Source organism: Python bivittatus, unplaced genomic scaffold, assembly GCF_059951505.1.
Source record: "Python bivittatus isolate LINGU-HERP-01145 unplaced genomic scaffold, Pbiv_v1 ctg000350_np1212, whole genome shotgun sequence".
NCBI lineage: Eukaryota > Metazoa > Chordata > Lepidosauria > Squamata > Pythonidae > Python > Python bivittatus.
Genome location: NW_028277074.1, coordinates 28,436,752 through 28,458,357, shown reverse-complemented (window position 1 = coordinate 28,458,357; position 21,606 = coordinate 28,436,752). Strand labels below are relative to the sequence as shown.

General features: G+C 38.1%; 1 protein-coding gene across 2 annotated transcripts; it reads right to left on the bottom strand.

Annotated features, from left to right (window-relative positions):
• Window positions 1–690: 690 nt before the first annotated feature.
• On the bottom strand, window positions 691–19,561 carry TAB3 (TGF-beta activated kinase 1 (MAP3K7) binding protein 3). 2 transcript variants are annotated; one of them, XM_088144808.1, is made up of 7 exons: window positions 19,339–19,561; window positions 15,146–15,268; window positions 12,498–13,947; window positions 8,798–8,958; window positions 6,840–6,933; window positions 6,319–6,402; window positions 691–2,067 (listed from the first exon to the last, which is right to left on the bottom strand). In XM_088144808.1, exons 2-7 carry the CDS (start codon window positions 15,176–15,178, stop codon window positions 1,919–1,921), a joined length of 1,971 nt encoding a protein of 656 aa, XP_088000934.1. In that variant the 5' UTR covers window positions 15,179–15,268; window positions 19,339–19,561; the 3' UTR covers window positions 691–1,918. The 2 variants fall into 2 exon arrangements, with proteins under 2 accessions (XP_088000934.1, XP_088000933.1); XM_088144807.1 differs by having other exon boundaries at window positions 15,077–15,268; window positions 19,339–19,559.
• Window positions 19,562–21,606: the final 2,045 nt, after the last annotated feature.

The following is a 21,606-nucleotide window of genomic DNA, read 5'->3' as shown; positions in this document are numbered from 1 at the left end:
TGTAAGTATCGCCTTTCCAACCTAAGTCCCTGTATACCTTCAAACATGCTACTGATGTTCTGAAATTAATGAGTACAATTTCCTTCCCTATAGCAGCACTTGCCTAAGTGCCAAGCAGAAGGTTGTTTAAAAAAGAGCATCAACATGAAGTTATGAAAAATACTCAGGAATAGTCCTAATATGATTCAATAGGTAACTTAAAAGGGAATACTTCACATGAAGGTCTTTACATCTTCACATCTTAATTTTTCCTTTAGGTAAAACAGAAGAATTTCATAATTTCACTCTTACATAGGTATATAGAATTCTTACAAGTCTTCCCTTTCAACCTCTCAGAGTCATATTTGTAATAGTGTAAAAGTCACCTAAAATAACCTCAGTATGAGCTTTAATGTAATTGTGCTCCTTGCAGCTTGATTCCACGTAACTTCTGTAAGACCTTAATGGACTAACGTCCATTACATGAAATACATTCCTATTTGAACAGAAACCTGTATCATCTATAATACCAACAGATAAGAGAAACATATGCACAAGTAAAATATGATTCTCCATTTTGAAATTTCTGCAAAATCCAGAGTAATTTGAGTGTGTAAGAAGTAAAATTTATTGCCCCAGTGATTCATCAGTGTGAAAAAGCCATTCTGATTATTCATAAACAATTTTATTTTTGAATGACTCAACTTCAAACTCAAGAGTGCTATATTTTAGTATCCTCAAGCACTCAAATAAAATATCCTGTTCATAGTTATCAGATGCATAAAGGTACCAGTACAATTCCATTTCTGTATTCTTTATACCCTTTTAACTGAACAAGTATCAAACCAAAATGCAACGTGCAACATTTCAAGAACCACCACTCATACTAGTTAATACAAGCTAGTTTACTGACAATGTGCAAATAAACTTTATTGGAGAGCTCATATTGATTAGTGGTTTTCAGCTAAATCAGAATGGGGGCACAAAGTACCTTCTGTGCTGTAAACATCATGAATTCTTCACATAATTGGAAGCTGAAAGGCCTAAGAAAGAGGGTGCAAACATTTCTTATACTATCAATGGCTGAACTCAAGTTTTCCAAAAAGAATTTGGAACAGTTCTGCATTTGGCATATGTCCGCTCCACTGTCAAGCAGTTTCAAGGGAACATAATTTATAAAAACATACTTTACTTTTAGCTTTAAAACACAAAGGCCTAATGAAAGCATGCAGCACTATTTTTCCTGTGTAATATGGTATAATTATTTAATTACCAGTGTTAGCATGACTTGGTGAGTGCTGTACAAGCAAAAGGGACTGTAAAATCACCTCTGATTGTACTCTATAAATAAGGTTGTACAGTACTTTCCCCTCCTCACCATGATTCACAATATCAAAACAGCAATTGTGTAGATTAAGTTACCCTGAAAAAAAGCAGCATTTCAGAATACCCTTTTCTGTTCTTTGATTTCCCCTTTTTTCAGTAGTTTACAATCTGGAAACACAGGGAGCTTTTGTTTTCCAGCTTGCTGTGGCCAGATCAGCTCTGGTTCTTCACAGTTTGTCTGGATACCTGTAACACTTCACACCACAAAGTAATTGTTCTATGCTTATAAAAATATATGTAAGGACTACTAACCAGCAAATGTAATTATGGGGGCTAGAACAACAACAATCATTTGTTTTCCTGTATACATTCTTCAAAGAAAATCCATTTTGGATTTGGAATATCCTTTCAACCTTTCTTACCACCATGGGATAAGAGTATTTTTCCACAAACTAATCTTTAGTGCAGCATGAATGAAAAGGAGATTTCTCTCTCAAAATCTGAAAATGATTGGCTGGCAAATACCTTGTAGAAGAACTGAAAGATCCCCCAAATTTCCATCTATGGCTGAGATCTCAAAGCCCATTTTAATACGAAGTAGACCTTTATAAATTCAGGCATACCGCGGCATTTCACATTGCTCACAACGATTCAGTGCTGGGTGATTCAAGAAAGTACAGCTGTCACAATTCCATGGAGCTCCTTCAAAGTCCTCATCTCTTGGCTGTGATCGCGGAACTTGCTTGGAACTATTTTGATGGTCTACAAAAAAAATTTTCTTTTAAAACACAATACTTTTAAATATATAAATGTCATAGTAAAATAATAAAATTAGCATTAATATTTTTATTTGGCATTCATGTATAAGCACACTATAACACCCGGTTGTTTTCCCCACAACAATCCTGTGAAGTAAACTGATTTGAGAGACAGTCCAAAGTTTTCATACCTGAAGGTGAATTAGAACCTGGGTTTCCAGTTCAACACTTTAACCACTATACCACAGTGTTAACATTATAAAAATAAATTCTGTTGTCCACATGGTTTTGGTCCCCAAAAGTTATGTGAGTTATGTATATCCTCTTTTGTCAAATGTTTACATTTTGTCATTTGAGGTAGATAGTATGAGATCTACCAGACTGAACTATCAAGAGAAAATTACTAAGATTTATTTTAACATCTCATAATAGAACTGTTTCTAAGAAATAATGCATTGAGTTAGAACAATTTATTAATGTGAATCTGACACATTCTTTCTTTATTCACATAATAACTGTTGGAAGCAGAGTTATGCTTGATATTCATATATCAAGAATGGTCCAGAACATTACTTTGTCATGTTTTTGAATTATATTAATTACTACATCTTCAATATTTTCTGATATGTTACTTTCAGATAAATTTTGTCTTACTGTTTTAATGACCTGTACAATGAAACTACTGATACATCTAAGAATCCATCATATTCAGGGGTTTTTCCCCCCATAACTTGTACAGACATAATTGGATCACAGAGACACTAGATTCTTTGCTATTTTAATCTGATCTACACACTCCAGCAAAGTCAATTTTTATTTCTGTGTATCAAGAGGTAGATTTTGATTAATATTTTTACATTCTGTCAAAGTATTTACTATATTTTCCCCTAATTAACTAATAATTTTGAAAATGCTAGACAAAACAATGTATGTAAAATGCATGGAAAATTATGTACAAATGCATGTATCTTCTATAGAAGAGTGAACTATTCAACATTTACATATGCACAAGTACCTTAGGTTATATATAATGTACAATCTCCATTCATTTGAAAATAATCGGAGAACTGATTTATAGCAATTACATTCAATGTATTTTAAACTGCATTTTTTTTCTCCCCAGTGATTTCAGTTAATACAATATGGCCATACCACAGCAATATTTATAATTCAGTATATTATAACTTCTGTAAGATCTGTTCAAATATAACTGAGAGAAATGTGTGAGGTAGAAGAGACATAGAATAAAACTCAGTAATAATTAACTTCTTATTAACTCAATCACAGATGAATTAGAATGTGTGGCTCTCCCCTCACCTGTTCAACATCTACATAAAACCATTGGGTGAGGTCATCCACCAGTTTGGGGTGCAGTAGCATCAGTATGCTGATGAAACCCAGCTCTACATCTCAACTCTGAGCAGCACAGGTGAAGCTGTTGGTGTACTGACCCAGTGTCTGGAGGCGGGACAGACTCTGGCTCAATCCTAACAAGACTGAGTGGCTGTGGCTTGTGTGCCACCTGCGCCCTTTCCTCAATTGGGAGGCCCTTCAGACAGTTACTTGTGCCCCTGTCACCTCACATTGGATTATTGCAATGTGCTCTATATGGGGCTGCCCTTAAAAACCACCCAGAAGGTTTAGCTGGTTCAAAATGCAGCAGCACGAGCAATAATGGACACCTCTTGGTGTGCCCATGTGCACCACTGCTACACAAGCTACACTGCTTCCTAGTGCAATTCAAGGTGCTGGTTATTACCTACAAAGCCCTGTATGGCATAGGGCCTGGAAATCTGAGAGACCGCTTGTCTCCAATCATTTCTGCCCACCCAGTACGTTCCAGTAGAGTGGGTGTACTCCAGGTCCCTTCCATTAAACACTGTCATCTTGTGGGACCTTAGGAAGTGTGCCTTCTCTGTTGCCCCCCCCCCCAGGACAGCAACCCCCTAGAGATAAGGATGACACCCTCTCTCCTAGGGTTCTGGAAAGCTTGAAAACCTGGCTTTGGTCGCAGGCCTGGGGTTGATGTTTATTATTTGTTTAAGGCCTGTTTTGTTTTGATTTTGTTTTTTATTGGGTCATTTTAGACAGGGCTGTCTGTCTGATTTAATGTTATTAGCTGTTTTTATGTTTTTTCTAGTTTTATATGCCACCCAGAGTCCACTGGATTTGGGCAGCCAATAAATTTAAATAAATAGTAATAGAACCAGTCACCTGGATTCTCACACTGCCAGCTAAGTCCTGCTCTGCTGTTTTAGTCTTTTCCTGCCTGCCTGCAACTGAAGAACCTGATCTTTGGGAGAGTCTTGCTTAGCAATACAACATTATGGGAGCAATAGGAAGTTACTGCACTGGAACAGAGGGGAAAAATAAAATGAGCATGCCACAAAGCAAAGTTGGCACCTTAAGGATTGGGAAGTTGCCAATCAAAAGAAAATACCTGTTAAAGAATAGACATTAAAAATGTATAGCATTAAGAAGGACTATTTATTAATTTTCATATATAGTGGTGCTTAAACATTTGTGAATTCATTTCAATTTTCAATATTTCTGCATAAATATGACCTAAAATTGAATCTGTTCTCCACACAAGTTCTAAAACTAGATAAAGATAATCCAATTAAATGAATAAGTCAAAAACATTATACTTGTTCATTTATTTATTGAGGAAAATGATCCAAAGCTACATACTATTTGTGTGTGGCAAAAGTATATGAACCTCTAGGATTACCACTTCATTTGAAGGTAAATTAGAGTCAGGTGTTTCAATCAATGGGATGATTATCAGGTGTGAGTGGGGGAGGTCCTGCCTTATTTAAAGGATAGAATTCTGGGTATTCACTATCAAAGTCTGATTTTTCACAATACATGTATGTGGAAGTGTGTCATGGCTCAAACAAAGGAAATTTCTGAGGACCTCTGAAAAACAGTTGTTGATGCTCACCAGACTGGAAAAGGCTACAAAACTATTTCCAAAGAGTTTAGATTCCACCAGTCCACTTGTCAGGCAGATCCTGTACAAATGGAGGCAGTTCAGCACCGTTACCCTTCCCAAGAGTGGTTGACCAACCAAGATCACACAAAGAGTATAAGACAAGTAATGCTTCAGGTCTCAAAGAACCCCAGGGTAACATCTAAGGAACTAAAGGCCTCTGTTGCATTGGCAAATGTCAGTGTTCATGAGACCACCATCAGGAGAAAACTGAACAACAAAGGTGCATATGGCAGAGTTGCAAGGAGAAAGCCATTCTTCTCCAAAGAGAACACTGCTTCCTGTTTACACTTTGTGTACACGTGGATAAGCCAGAAGGCTATTGAACAAATGTTCTGTGCATGTATGAGACCAAAGTAGAACTTTTGGGCTTGAATGAAACGTGTTCTGCTTGGCAAAAGGCAAACAATGCATTCCAGCATAAGAACCTTATGCCATTTGTGAAACATGGTGGTGGTAGTAGCCTGCTTTGCTGCCTCTGGACATCATTGATGGAACTATGGAATTCTACAGGAAAACATCAGGATATCCATCTGTGAACTGAAGTTCAAGAGAAGGTGGATCATGCAGCAAAACAACAACCCAAAACACACAAAGTCCTATAACCAAAGAATGTTAAAAGCAGAAGAAAGATGATGCTTTGGAATGGTGAAGTCAAAGTCCTGACCTTCATCCTATAGAAATGTTGTGGAAGGACGTGAAGCAAGCAGTTCTTGTGTGGAGAACAGATCATGTTTTAGGTCATATTTACGCAAAAATATTAAAAACTCAAAGGAATGCACAAACTTTTAAGCATCACTTTACTAAGAAAACTAAAGCAATACTTTAAAGCAAGGGAATTCTTTAAAATGCATCAAGACTGTATGTTCAAAAGCATCTTAATAAAGAAAGCTATATCCTGTTCCCTTATGGGTGGAGGAGAAAATTCAACTGTAGGATTAAGATTTTATATTTTTTCAACATTCCACACAATCTGCAAATACAGAGTTCCATTTCCAAACATATCAAGAACATTCTAACTGCCAGTATTACTTTTGCAGTTTCATAATATAATTGGTGAAATGCTATTTTGTGCACAGCTTCTGCAGGGTATAAATAATGGAAAGTACAATACGTTTCTTGATACAATGCCTTTGTTAATAAGAATACTTATGCATAAGAAGCATACATATATATCTAATTTCCTTCTTTCCAACATAAGAATCCTTCAGCACAAAAATACCATGAGCAAACTACATCTTGAACATTTGTGTAGTGACTCACCTTTTTTACATGGCTTTGGTGGCACAATAGGACCAGGCTCTATGTTATCATAAAAATTATTCATGGCTTTCAGGTCAAAGTTCCCTATTAATAAAAAGCAGACAATAATCTATTTTGAACAGGACACATGTTTAAAAAGTAACAAAAGTTACTGGTTAAGTATGCTTTTGACATGAAAGATGTTTGCAAACAACACTGTCTTAAAGTCATATAGCCTTGCTGTTCTGGAAGCTGCACGTATATGATAAAGAATGCTTGTAAATTTTATCACTTAAACTGATACTGCAAGAATCAGTATTTCCAAATACATTTTATGCATTACAGTTACCTGTTACCTGATTTTTACTAGGAAAACTGAAGTATCAAAACAGAACATCTAGTAAAAAGAAAATGGATGTGGTTATCTTTTTTTCTGCAACTATGATAGGGAAGGACAATAATATTCATAAAACCTCTTAAATTCTTACAAAAAGCTCCAAAACAAGGCATTTCAGATACATAAAATCATTGAAAACATCTACCTCTAGACTGAAGAAGGTCAATTTCTTTCTGAGTACAGTCTACATTTATCTGGAGCTGCCTATTCATGCTTCTCAATCTTGTCATCTCCTCAGGCTAGTGGAGAGAATCAAGAATACAAAGCAAGTAAGTTGGCACATTCATTTAACTAAACTAAGCACATAAATTCAGCCAACCAGAAGCCCATTTACAATCCTTTTAAAATTCTCCCCAACCTTCCATTCCTTACCTTTACCAGAAATGGACTCATAAACTGAAAAAAAGATGGGAGTTAAAGTATAGCCTACATTGCTCCTGACTGATAATACCACCTAATAAGGGAATGTATGTCGTTTAGAAAAACAGCTTTTCTGTCCACATCACAAAATCAATGCTCAAGATAAAAGTAAAGAATTCTAAGAGCCAGAAATTGGAGCAGGACAAATTAATTACAATAACTGATCTATAGCCCCCCTATTAAGTTGAAAATGACTGTTTTTAATATTACATCTATCAATTTATGCTAAAAGTTATAAATTATTGACATCTTATTTACATCTACAGGTAGTCCTTGGGTTACAACAGCAATTGGGACCGGAATTTCCATCACTAAGTGATGTAGTTGTAAAATGCAATATCATCCCAGTTGCCGTTGTAGCCCCAGGACCCCATGGGTGCCATGAGAGGTTTGGAGGTAGCATGGGCAGGTGCTATGGAGTATGGGTGGGCCAGCTGGAGCTGCAGGTGGTGCAGATTGGTAGAGGCAGGTGCTACAGAGTGTGGGCAGATCATTAGGGGTCAGGGGCAGGCCAGTGGGGGCCACGGGCAGGTGCTATGGAGCGTGGAGGCAGGCAGGTTGTCGGGGGCCGCAGGTGGGTGCCACAGAATGCAGGCGGGCCAGTGGGGGGTGGGAGCTGGGATCTTGTACTCCATAGCAGGGCTCCTTGTCAGAAAAAACAGTAGGAGTGACATATGGGACTTTCCTGCCAGTTTCCCTATTAACTTTGCTTGTGGGAAGCTGGCAGGGAAGGTTGAAAATGGTGACCATGGGACACTGCAACTATTATTAAGTGCCAGCTGGTTGCCAAGTGCCTGAATCACAATCATGTGACTACGGGGGTGCTGTGATGGCTGCAACTTCAAGGACCGGTCATAAATACCACTCATTCAGCACCACCATAACTTTGAATGGTTACTGAACAAATGGTCATAACCTGAGAACTACCTGTACTCCCTCAATATTTTAAACCAAGATTTAAACTGCTACATTAAATTATCTTGATTTTATAACAATCCATGCCAAAGTTATTACTAATGGGAACCATAGTATCATCACTGAGAGACCATGGCAAACTCTCAGACTAAATAAAGATGATTTATTATATTTTAAAACTAGTAGACCATAAAATATATAGTTCCAACTAATGTATGGTTACTTCTCACAATAATTTTGAAGCAAATAATACATCTTGTATCTGAACTTCAACTCAAGATAATATTTTAGGATAGGAAAGGAATTTAAGGAATATAAGAATGACTGAACTAAGACATTCGCACAAGCATATAATTGTTGAAAGAAAAATCAAGAAAACTTTGTTTCCTTCCACCTCTGCCTATTCTCAATGAATGTTTTGTCAAGGGTCACAACAGTTACAGTGCCTTAAGTTTCAAAATATTCTTTGTATCTAGGGTTTTTTATTTCTACCTGAAGCAACAACATATTGCTGGGATGCCTTTACAGAACTACTCCAAACCAACAAACATCTGAGGTAGTATTACAGCATTTGGGGGGCCTGATAAAACACATGGGGCAACTAAGAGAACATACCGGTATCTAGATACTGAAACAACTCAAATGAGACTTATCGAACAGTATGTATCAGATGAAAAATGATGACTTTAAAACATAGTGAATTATTTGTATTGTCAAGAGAAAAAACTACAATTTTATTTTAATATAATTGTAGCAAAAATTGCTTACTGTTGGGATTGAGGTTGTACAGCTCACTCTTCTCAGACGCCTTTGCATAAGATCATGTTCCATATTATTTACTTCACCTTTAAGGTTCTCAAGCTCCTCGTTCTCAAAGTTCAGCTCCTTTGCTAGCCTCTCCATCCTTGCACGTTGGTGTAACAACAAAGCTAGTGCAATTCAGAGAATAAAGTGCATAAAATTAAGAAATCTAGCTTGTAACTAAGGACATACAGACAAATGACCTTTTCAAAAACAGAAACAACCATAAACATGCAATCAAATATTGGGGTAGAAATACTTCATGTGAAAAGAAGAGCTGTAGATTAACATTCCTCCATAAGGATGATCACTATTTTACATACTAATAAAGATATAGGTAATCCTTGCTTAACAACAGTAATTGGGACCGGTATTTCAATCGCTAAACGATGCAGACGTAAAGCACCTACAGTTCTGGCAGTTCCCAGTTACCATTGTTAAGCAAATCACCATGGGTTGTTAAGCAAGGAACTCACATGACTGTGACTTCTGACTTCTTGCCAGCTTCCCAATTGACTTTGGTTGGGGGAAGCCAGCAGGGAAGGTGCAAATTGTGATCATGTGACTGCGGTCAGAAATGTGGACTAGCTGTCAAACACCCGGATTGCGATCATGTGACCCTGGGGGCACTGTGACAGTTAGAACTTTGAGGACTGATTGTAGGTACCACTTGTTTAGCCCTGTCGTAAGTTTGGTTGCTGAATGAGTGGTCATTAACCCAGGACCACCTGTATTATCAGTTCTGGGAACTGGTTCATTTTCACCCATTAGCTGTTCAAAATTAAAAAGCTACCTATACATGAAGAAACCTTAGTCACTGAACCACAAAATAGTCTGTGCTACTTCTGACTAATAATACCACCCAGTAAGGCAATGTATGTTCTTTAGAAAAACAGCTTTTCTTTCCAGATCACAAAATCAGTGCTGAAGATAAAGCCAAGGAATTCCAAGAGCCAGAAATTGGAGCAGGATAAATTAATTACAACTGATTAAAGCCTCTTTGACTGCTTAATCTTTTGTTTTAGAGTAAAGGTTCAACCATTCAATCCTAACCATTTTCTACATGAATCTTCATTTTTTCCTCCTTTGGAAAAAAGAGTTAGCTAAAAAAAAAAAGAGTTAGCTACCTAAAAATATAAAGTACTTATTGCAAGAAAGCACACTACAAAGTGGAACACATTTTTTGTACAGAAATTTCTGAAATATTCTTATTCTGGTTTTATTTTTGCAATTCAGCTTATGCTTATATAGCCTAAAATACAGCAGAATATATCCTACTCCTCCACATTCTACTTCAGTGAGGTAACTAATGTCTGCTTTTATTTAGGCATCCTTTATTTTTATTCTTTTGTGCCTTCGAGTCAGTGTTGACTCCTTGTGATGGCCTGGACTAGTCCCTGCAAAATATTAAATAATTCAAATAACTATGGAAAGCACAACTTAAATTAATATTACAGTGGGGCAAAAAAGTATTTAGTCAGCCACCAACTGTGCAAGTTCTCCCACTTAAAAAGATGAGAGAGGCCTGTAATTTTCATCATAGGTATACCTCAACTATGAGAGACAAAATGGGAAAAAAAATCCAGAAAATCACATTGTCTGATTTTTAAAGAATTTATTTGCAAATCATGGTGGAAAATAAGTATTTGGTCACCTACAAACAAGCAAGATGTCTGGCTCTCACAGACCTGTAACTACTTCTTTAAGAGGCTCCTCTGTCCTCCACTCGTTACCTGTAGTAATGGCACCTGTTTGACCTTGTTATCAGTATAAAAGACACCTGTCCACAATCTCAAAGAGTCACACTCCAAACTCCACTATGGCCAAGACCAAAGAGCTGTTGAAGGACACCAGAAACAAAATTGTAGACCTGCACCAGGCTGGGAAGACTGAATCTGCAATAGGCAAGCAGCTTGGTGTGAAGAAATCAACTGTGGGAGCAATAATTAGAAAATGGAAGACATACAAGACCACTGATAATCTCCCTCGATCTGGGGCTCCATGCAAGATCTCACCCTGTGGGGTCAAAATGATCACAAGAACGGTGAGCAAAAATCCCAGAACCACACGGGGGGACCTAGTGAATGACCTGCAGAGAGCTGGGACCAAAGTAACAAAGGCTACCATCAGTAACACACTACGCTGCCAGGGACTCAAATCCTGCAGTGCCAGATGTGTCCCCCTGCTTAAGCCAGTACATATCTGGGCCCGTCTGAAGTTTGCTAGAGAGCATTTGGATGATCCAGAAGAGGATTGGGAGAATGTCATATGGTCAGATGAAACCAAAGTAGAACGTTTTGGTCTAAACTCAACTCGTCATGTTTGGAGGAGAGAGAATGCTGAGTTGCATCCAAAGAACACCATACCTACTGTGAAGCATGGGGGTGGAAACATCATGCTTTGGGGCTGTTTTTCTGCAAAGGGACCAGGACGACTGATCCGTGTAAAGGAAAGAATGAATGGGGCCATGTATCGTGAGATTTTGAGTGAACACCTCCTTCCATCAGCAAGGGCATTGAAGATGAAACGTGGCTGGGTCTTTCAGCATGACAATGATCCCAAACACACCGCCCGGGCAACAAAGGAGTGGCTTTGTAAGAAGCATTTCAAGGTCCTGAAGTGGCCTAGCCAGTCTCCAGATCTCAACCCCATGGAAAACCTTTGGAGGGAGTTGAAAGTCCGTGTTGCCCAGCGACAGCCCCAAAACATCACTGCTCTAGAGGAGATCTGCATGGAGGAATGGCCCAAAATACCAGCAACAGTGTGTGAAAACCTTGTGAAGACTTACAGAAAACGTTTGACCTGTGTCATTGCCAACAAAGGATATATAACAAAGTATTGCGATGAACTTTTGATATTGACCAAATACTTATTTTCCACCATGATTTGCAAATAAATTCTTTAAAAATCAGACAATGTGATTTTCTGGATTTTTCCCCCCATTTTGTCTCTCATAGTTGAGGTATACCTATGATGAAAATTACAGGCCTCTCTCATCTTTTTAAGTGGGAGAACTTGCACAATTGGTGGCTGACTAAATACTTTTTTGCCCCACTGTACATTACTACTGTCTTTCTAAAGTACATCATCTTCCTTCATCCAAATCAGTATCTTCATAGCAATTTATAGTGATAAAACCCAAGCTATATGCAATATTAAAACAAATAATTTCTACTGGTATATATTAAAAAACTCTAAACCAGTTACTTTAGGTTTCCTATATCTCAAATATGTAATAGTACATTAGTTTAATACAATCAGAATTTACTTTATAGTACCATTCAGTTAAGTCATATTCCAAGATAGTCCCACTTCCAGTTAATTTCTGCATCATTAAGTGATGCACAATATATCAACTATTTTTCAATATATCATACTTTAAATTATATTATCATAGTTAATCACCATATCACACTGACCTAGCAGTCTTACCTTATCACCATTTTTACTACTCCAGAAAGCAAACTGTAGTAAATTAAATAACATGTTCTTTCACCATGAGAGAAAATCACAGACATGATTTAGTTAACCAATCCATATTAACTAAGGATGTTATTTCATACTGGTTTATACATTTTGAGGAGTATTTGTATTTTAGGGACACAGATATTAAAAATGAACCATAGTACAAATGATTTGACTTTTAGAAAACGTTTATCAACCTTACCTTGAGTATAAGCATAGTCATCTGATCCAGAGCTGGAGCTTCTCTGGTATTTATGCCGTCCTCTTTCACCTCCAGATCCTGGCACAACTGAAATGGGCTGAATAGGTTCTGGTGCTGCAGAATGTTCTTCTTGGTCCACTAAATTTAGAAGATTCTCAGCAGGAGCTCGACCTACTGTGATTTTAAAAACTGCTGGATTTGGCTGAGATACCATTACACGGGGGGACTGTGTAAGTACACCAGTAGGTCCAACTGGTTGCGTATATGTTATATATACAGGACTAACACTATAAGGAGGTTTAGGCTGACCTGCTATACTTCTGGAAGGGGAACTTGAAGGAGGAGTTGCAGGTGTATATAGTGGGTGCTGGTTCCGCTGGGATGGCTGATTACTTATTGGTGAAGGGCTCCTATTAAGTGTAGTCCCAGGTCTTTGTGGTGGCTCAACAGTAATTTCTATCTTGTTCATGGAGCCTTTAGATAAAGTAGGTCCACCATATGGGAGATAAGATACTGAGTGTCCACTTGGTTTTTGATACGTCTGTGGTGCTTGTTGGTAAGGATGGGGTAGCACAGTTGAAGGACTAGGAGGCATAAATACATGGGAACTTTGATGTCCTAATTGACTAGGCTGAACTTGATGTTGAGGTGATCCAAAAGGAGAAGGACATTGAGAAGCAGGTGGTGATCGAAAAGGAGACTGAGGAATCTGAGGCTGTTTGGGAGAATACTGAGAAGGCTGATAGCTCTGTTGGTGTGGATAAACAGGTAATGGATGGGCATTATAATGTGGAACTGGAGCTTGTGGTGATGAATGCCACTGTGTACTTTGAGTAGGAGTCTGTCGTCCTGAAGAAACTTGAGTTGTCTGCCTAATATAGAGTGATCCAGGACTTCCATAAGGAGTACTCTGAATTTGAGGAAGAATTTGTAAAGCTCTGGGTAAAGGCTGTCCAGAAGGGAGGTTTTGTGAAACTGTAACAGTTATAGGATTTGTGCTATACCGAGGTATGTGCATATATGGAGGAGGAGGACCTTGCATAGCAGATGTATTCATTCCAGGTTGTATAGAAGAAGACTGTTGAGGTGGCTGTGGAGGAGGAGTAGCTGCATTTCTATTCTGATCATTCATAAAAAAGGGATTGTAGTTTGGAGAAGCTGCTACAACAGCAGGAGCAGAATGTGGTTCTTGGACTAAACAGATCAGCTGTTTGCCTGGGGTGCACTGTGGATCAATATGTCCATCACTTGAACTATGTACCAGTGTACGACCACCATTAAGTTGAGGTCCATCCCCTCCATAGTTAGTATGAGGATGGATGCCAAGGTTAATATGCAGAAGACGATTCCTGTTCACTCGAGTGTCATCTGGGCTGTGATATTCCATATATAGGTATTTGTTGCTCTCTTGTGCAAGAATTCGACAACAAGCATCAAGATTGTTGTTGTTCTAGAATAAATAACACATGCTAAGTATTCTACATTATGGAACATGTTTTAGAAACTACAGTACAACTATCTGTTGTTACTCTTCAGTATTATATTTGTTAATGTTGTCACTTTAGCTTATATCTTAATCTTATAATTTTGACTAACTTAAATTTGCTTATGATGAGTCATATATCATAACAGAAACCATGTTCGTTTTTTAATTAAAAGGAAAATTTCCTTCAAGATAATACATGAAGTTTACAAGCATTAACTCTCAATCACCAGTTAGTATCAAGATAGTCAACTTTCTTGCACTTACTGCTTTGAAAAATATGCAACCATAAAATATCCCGTTAATTCATCTTAAAGATTTGTAAAGCAAGTATTACTTCTCCAAACACTATTACCTAAAAAACTTCTGCAAAACCAGAGTATGTAATTTGTGTCATTCACTTTCAGTGAGTGAGCTAAAGTGTTTAACTACTCCTTCTACTATAGCTTGGGATAAGTAGGAAAACAGATATAGGAGACGTACGTGGAAACTGAAATATATCTCTCTTTAAGCCTTGAGTTTTCTAACACACTTAGAATAATTCATTTTTCCACAGAGTAGTCTATATTCTGCATAAAATATTCTATTTCATTATCTTAAATACAAATGAAACTCTAATAGTTGAATGGAAGGAAATAAATTGTATAGGGAAAAATATAGCATGTGAAGTACTTTCAAGAAAAACAAAAGCTAAGCATGTCAAGGTGCTTCTTCAAATCTTGAAGGTTTGACATTTAAGAATGAATTTATACCCACTGATTTTGGTAGGACATAAATCTCTAGTTATGCCCATGCTATTTAGCTATACTTTTATTTTTAATTAAACGGATCCTAATAGAATTAATTTATTTGTAAAATGAAAAAGAAAAGAAAGGGGGAGGAAGGAAACAGTTTCCTAAAATTATAAGAAGATAAATGGAATTTGGTTAAAATAACCAGCTTTCACTATATTATTTTTCATTCTCATCTCCTATAATCAATTCTCCCTGTTCTTTCCTTACTCTTTTTGTTTCTGAAAAGTTATGCCTGGATCTTGCTAGGTTACCATTATTTACTACTTTGAAGATAAACTATTGTTGGAGCTCCTAATGCCTACCTGGAGCATGCACTGAGACACCACACTTTCAGGGATCTCAGGAAAACGTTGCCGAAGGTCATGGAGTACCTGCATGTCTAACTGCTGGCTGCCCTGCGCCATGCCAGATTGATGTTAAGTCTCAGGACTTCCAAGAAATAGCAGTCAACAAACTTTCCAGTGATTATGATCTTTGGATGCTTCAGACATCTTCTATAAATACAAAGATAATAAAATGGGGAAAATTAATATAATTAATAAAAATTATACGGTACAGTATACTAACACTTCAATATCAACTTCCCAACCTAGTTTATAAAGCTATTACCTTATCCACATTTAATGCCACGATGAATCCCCACACACACACACCCAAAAGTGAGTAACTAGAACTCTCACACCAAGATTACACCTAAAAGGGGGGGGGGGAATCTTTTCCTTTTAGCTTTAAAAAACGCTTGATACTAAATTCTCATATTATACTTCTTTTAGCATGAAAATTTGAATCAAATTTCTTTCTACTAGAACCATGATCCAACACTAACAAGAATAAAAGTTTTTATTTTCCTGAAGATGCCAACCACAGCTTCATCACCCTATAAACTTTTTATGTCCTATTCAAATCCATGGACTAAATCACTGAATATGGAGAAAAAATATCTCCTCTTTTAAAAAAGTGGATGGAAAAGGTAGAAACTCATTCATGCCACCAAACACTTTAAAAGGGCCCTTTGTAGGGTAGCTTCCCCCATTCCAGCTATTTCAGCCTGTATGATAATTTTAATTAATCATACAACTAATTAAAATTTCATATCCAAATTAAGCTATGTTTTAGTAAATTAATAAGTGACAGAGGATGCTATTCTATGCAAGAAACAGAGCAAATACGTTCATTGGAGCTGGGTTGATAATAAATAAGAGGTGTAGAATAAAGATGCTCTCAGTGTTTTGAACTATCCACATTCTCATGACGTCCAATTTTTACTAACCATAGCATGTTTAAAAATGTCAAATATGCCCACAGAACCTCTGAAGAAAGTAGCAGTTTTGTTTTCTTACTTATCTATCAGTAATGGATTATAAACCAAAGAAAAGTAAAGCATGGGTTCAGAAAAAATTCACATACACATACACATTCACCCCTCAGCTCTCTAAAACCAACAGACCCTCAGAATGCAAAACAAAATATAACTGTGTTAATTGGTCTTCACTGTAACCCGGGATGTATTGTTTTGAGTTTCGTTACAAATCAGAACGCAACTACAAAAGGCTTGTATTTGACCAGTTAACTGGTACCATTATGTCTCCCTGCTTGCCAGAAATTCTTTGCTAACAATGAAAAAAACAAAAGGCCTAGGACTAAAGCTATCATGGTTCATACAAACAAAAACCAAAACAAAAAAAACTTTACTTAAAAGATTATTTAGTTTAAGGAAGGGTATATTCTAATGAAATTGGGATAGAAAATTTTATAGTGCTTGATTCTTTCTGTAAATAATTTTATGTTTTGTAAATTAATTATCATTAATAAATGGTTGCAAATTGCAAATGCAAGTTGACTGCTTTTAAAGATTTCCACATTTTATGCGATTATCTTTAGTATGCATATGAAAAAAAAAATGTTATTGATCAGAAAATGTTCCTAGTCAAACTGAAAATATTCATATGTGAATTATTTTATACATAGTACCTTAATTTACATGTTTCCACATCTTTTTCCTCAAAAAACCAACATTATTCTTTACTAGTATTCTTTATGTATTTCTGGAGAATACTAAACTTCCACTTCAATTTTACATTGGGTACTGTATCATAAATCCATAAAAATACAGGTATTAACTGCCATTTATGAGATATTTCCAGTACAACAATCAGCACTGACAATTCTCTATGGAATATCTTAACAATTGTGCTAAAAAGTAAATTTAGTGGCTCATTAATTTGGCATCACAGAATAAATTCCATTAGAATATGTTTACAATGCTAACATAAAGTTACTCCCTATACCTAACTTGCTTTAGCATGTGTGTGTGTGTGTGTGTGTGTGTGTAAAACACATAAAATAAGAATAAATTTGTTTAAGCTATTACCAATGTTGAGTTTAATTATAAAACCTAGCACTATAATCACAATCAACCAAGATCTCCCAGGATATACAGAAGCACTTTGAGATGACAGCAGTAACTCCTTTTGTCCCAGCAACTGAAAATTGGAGGTATATTATTTCGGAACATAACAGGTCTATGACTTGATATTTCAGTTAATAGTCATTGACAAATCTACTGAATTTACATAATATCCATATGGTATTAGTAATTACTGAAAGGTTTTTTAAAAATGCCTGTTGCTGCATATCATTACATCTGGTGAAGAAATCACACTCCCCTATCAATTAATACATCCACCTAGAAAATACAGTTATCATTCCAGCTAGCCTTTGCCTAAATATCAGGTATTATATTTTGTGCCTTTGAGTCAACCTTGACTTCTGGTGATTACATGCACAAATCCATGAAGTTTTCTTGGCAACAATTTGGAAGTGGTTTGCCATTGCCTTCCCCCTAGGGCTGAGAAAGAGTGACTGGCCCAAAGTCACCCAGCATCATGCCTAAACAACTCATGGTCTCCTAGTTTTATAGCCTGGGGCCTTAATTGCTACACCAAACTAGCTCTCAAATGTCAGGTACCTACAGTATAATACTTTACCAGGACAGACAAGTACCATAACACAATATTTTTATTTGTCTGCCAGCCTTGTTTCCAAAAACACTGTTTAGCGAAAAAAAGAAGAAAAGAAAAAACATCAGTGTTTTTCAAGACAACCACTATTTAATTAAGAAAACACTGAAAATATATTGTTTTTCTATTTAAAAATTTCTATTTAAAAAGCACTTAAATCACTGTATCACTACAATAGAAAACATTAGCATTACATGTCTAATTTCTACTCCCACCATAAATAACCAGCATAAATGTGTAGGAGTAGATAAAGTTTACCTAGTTCTGTTGCAAAGCTCACAATGAAAAAAAAAATACTATGCAGACTGCCCTCTGTGGTAGAACAAGGCCCTCTTCCTGACATACACTTGGTCTCTCATGCAGTAAGGTTACCCTGTCATTTTTAATTATGAGACAACAGAATACATAATTAGGAATAAGATCCAACTACCACAAATAAAAGCATTAGGAAAAGCATTTTTGTATAGTTTTTGGCCTAATTTACTCTGAACTGGTATACTCTAAGGTAAATAGCAAATAACAAAGCAATAATATATTAACAATAAGTAATAATCAAATGTATGTAGAATTCAGCAAAAATATGAATACACTGCAGACCTTCATCTCTCTTGGGATTTCTATTTCCAAAGCTGCCAAATCAAAGCAGCAGGATCATACTGCAGTCACCATGCTGAGAACACATTCCAAAGGAAACAGCAGCAATTAAACTTGCAAATACAACAGTAACAAGCCAGTAGTTGTGGCATTGTCACATTTCTTTTATACAAATACATGGATAGGTGTGCCCTATCCAAGCAACCCAATCACAATTTCCAAAACAAACCAAAACTTTGGAAATGTGTATAGGTGTGGAGGGAAGTAAACACTTCTCACACCTTTCTTAAAGTTTTGCCTTCTACCAAATGGAGTAGTTCAAAGGGGTTGAGAACCAGACTTCCAAAAGATATTTAACCAACCCAAGAAAACCATCTAAAGTGAGGGTGGCCACAACTAGGGTAGACCATATGACTCTAATACTGACCCTTAATTATAGGCCTCAAGGAGTAACTCTTTACCAATCACCTGGCTTGTTTGAAGCTGACCTTATCTATACAACCACTGCCCCTCTAGGAAAACCAGCACTGGAATTATTTGCAAAAATTGAAGTTGATAATTTCGTTTATTACATCTGCTTAAAAGCCTCCTGCTACCGTTAATATCCCCCACTCCAGGCAAGATTTTAATCCAGGGTTGTCACTTTTTTTACTACAGCAGCCTTTTCTTGTATGTGTATGCTTTTGTGCACAGGGGTGTGCAACTCCCCCCTTCAGATCACAATAACATAATCCCGCCCTAACCACAACCCCCACACCCCCAAGCCCACTGCTTTGACCTCTCCTGGACACCTCCCACTTAGCAGGCGCCCAGCAAGCGAGCAAGCAAGCAAGCGCACCCCCTCCCTCCGCTTGTCAGGCTATGCCAACCACCCGCTCGGAAGCTGCGCGCGCGCGCCGCACAGACGGACAGACCCACGCCGAACTCTCCCGGGCCCTTCGCCCTCTCACCGCTCGCGGGGGAGCCGGTTCCAGCACAATCATCTCGCGATTCCCACCCAGTCGGCCCCCTGGCGCGGGGGCAGCTGAGGCGGCCAGGCCCCCCTCGCTTCGTGGGGGCGGGGCGGGCCCCCCTTCCCGTCTGCGTGCGGAGAGGGGGCGTCTCCGGGTGGTAGCGGCGGGGGCGGAGAGAAGGGGTGGGCCCGCGCTCTGGGCACGGCCGGGAAGCGTTTCCGGGATCCAACCTGGCCCCGCCTACCCCGCGCTGGCAGAGGAATTCAGCCTGGCTGAGGCCAGGAGGAGGAGCCTAGCTGGGTGGCTCCGCCTTCCCTTCGGAGACTGAAAAAAAAGTCTCTGAGAACTCCCCACAGCCGTCATTTCCGACAGCGTGGCAGAGCGGTGGAACTCAGCGGTCCTGGGAGAAGGGTCCGGGACACGGGTCGTGTGTGCGCTTTGTCACTGCCTCGAGCTAACGGTGATCGAAAAAAGAAGCCTGCATTCTGACGAAAGTCACACTCTGCTTTCTGGCAAAGTCTGCTGCATCAAACATCAACACGTTTTGGAGGTTAAACGAATACCAGAAAATTCTTTAGAATAGCATTTGTCTTGAATACCCAGCATTCTGAGTAACGGGGGAAAAATACTTCTAAAAGCTTGAGATCCTCCCCCATTGCGAAGCTTAATTGTGTATTTGATCAAGTTCCCGAGCATTTAAAAACCTCGTGACAAACAGCAATCCAACCAGCACAGCCTTCCTTTTCACGCAGCTGTAGGAATGCAATCGCTCCACCCCATCCAATATGCGAAATCCGCAGGGGAAGAAGCAAGTAAACAGTGTTTCATTATATTTTGGTGTAATTTAAACTGCCGCGCTCTAGTATTTAAATTTCTTGAGCAGTGTTGTAACCGGTATTTTTTAAAGAAAAAAAAAATCCATTGAGAAGAGGCTCGAAAGTCACAGCGAACGTAGCCTCTTGTTTCTCTCTATTTTCAATACGGCGCAATCGCATTGGGAAAGTATCGCGAGATGTGTCAACTTCGAGAAAGGAGTTTATTTTATAGGCGGGAGTGACTGCAGTTCAAAACAGTCCAGCGGGACTGGCGTGAGGGGGAGGATTGCGATGTTCCTGATTCTGTTTTTAGTGTTTGTTTTGTTTTGTTTTTCCCGAGATGTTGTAGTCTGGAAGAAAAAGAAACGTAGTCTTTGGGGAATCGTAGTTCCAGTTTCGAATGAATAATGAGAACCTTCCTGCACAGCAGTGTTTTTCAGCTTGGCAACTTTTAAGAGGTGTGGATTTCAATTTTAGGGAATTTTGAGAGTTGAAGTCCAGACATCTTAAAGTTGCCAAGTTGAAAAAAACTGCTATAGAGATTACAACACCATCAGGGTTTGTGATACCCAGAGATCAGTGCTGCTGCTGCTGCAAATGCATAAAAGGAGACTTAAAACTATATGGTACTGATCGAACAGGAGAAGACAGGAAAGGGGATAAGTTGCTGCTATTATTTGAAAGCTTACCATATCTGGGCAAAAATCCGGACGACCGCTAGATGGAAGCAAAAAAAAAAAGTTTGTTGCCGTGTAATAGCCACCTGGATTTTTGCACCCTTGCTTATTATTAATCTGTTGTAGCCTTTTGGCTTGTGCAGTTTATGGTAATATTTTGTACTGCATTTGGGAAAAGGGGCTTCTATTTAGTGTTTCAAATTGTGTTGGATTATAAATTCTGTTATTCATGTCTGTTGGATACCTGAAGTGTGTCAGACCCTTACTAAATATTTCTACGAGTCCTAGAATTGGAAGTGACCACTTACTCCAATCCTTGGATCTTTGGAAATTAGGGTAAAAGGCTATTTAGCTTCTCCTTGGATATAACCAGCCCGCTGGACAATTAGCTGCACTGCTCACTTTGTTAATATTCTTGCTTCCTAAATCTCAACTGGAAACTTCCTTCTGGTAATTTAAATCCATTATTTTATGTTTGCACTCTGGTATGATCCTGCTTTTTTGTTTGATATCCAGTTAGGTATTTGAAGATTGCTACTCTGTTCCTGTGATGGACTGGAATGCAGGAAGGGGGGTGAAAACGGTGCTCTCGTCTCCAGAGCAACGCTCTGGAGATAAGCGGAGAAAGCTGGCGCATCCCTAAACATTCCAGAAGATAGTAGAGACTTGTCCCTGGGAACTACTGGTCAGTCTGAGAAGATTCTGTAAATAAGTGTTAGCTAATAAACCTTGCTGATTGAACCTGCACGGTCTCCAGGAGTTCCTTGGGCTAG

Coding starts and splice junctions, on each gene's coding strand:
- TAB3 (XM_088144807.1), bottom strand. CDS start 15,178: ATGGCGCAGGGCAGCCAGCAGTTAGACATGCAGGTACTCCATGACCTT. Junction 6,934..8,797: donor GTACAACCTCAATCCCAACA/GTAAGCAATTTT, acceptor TCTCTCCACTAG/CCTGAGGAGATGACAAGATT. Junction 2,068..6,318: donor ACCAAAGCCATGTAAAAAAG/GTGAGTCACTAC, acceptor TTTTTTTTGTAG/ACCATCAAAATAGTTCCAAG.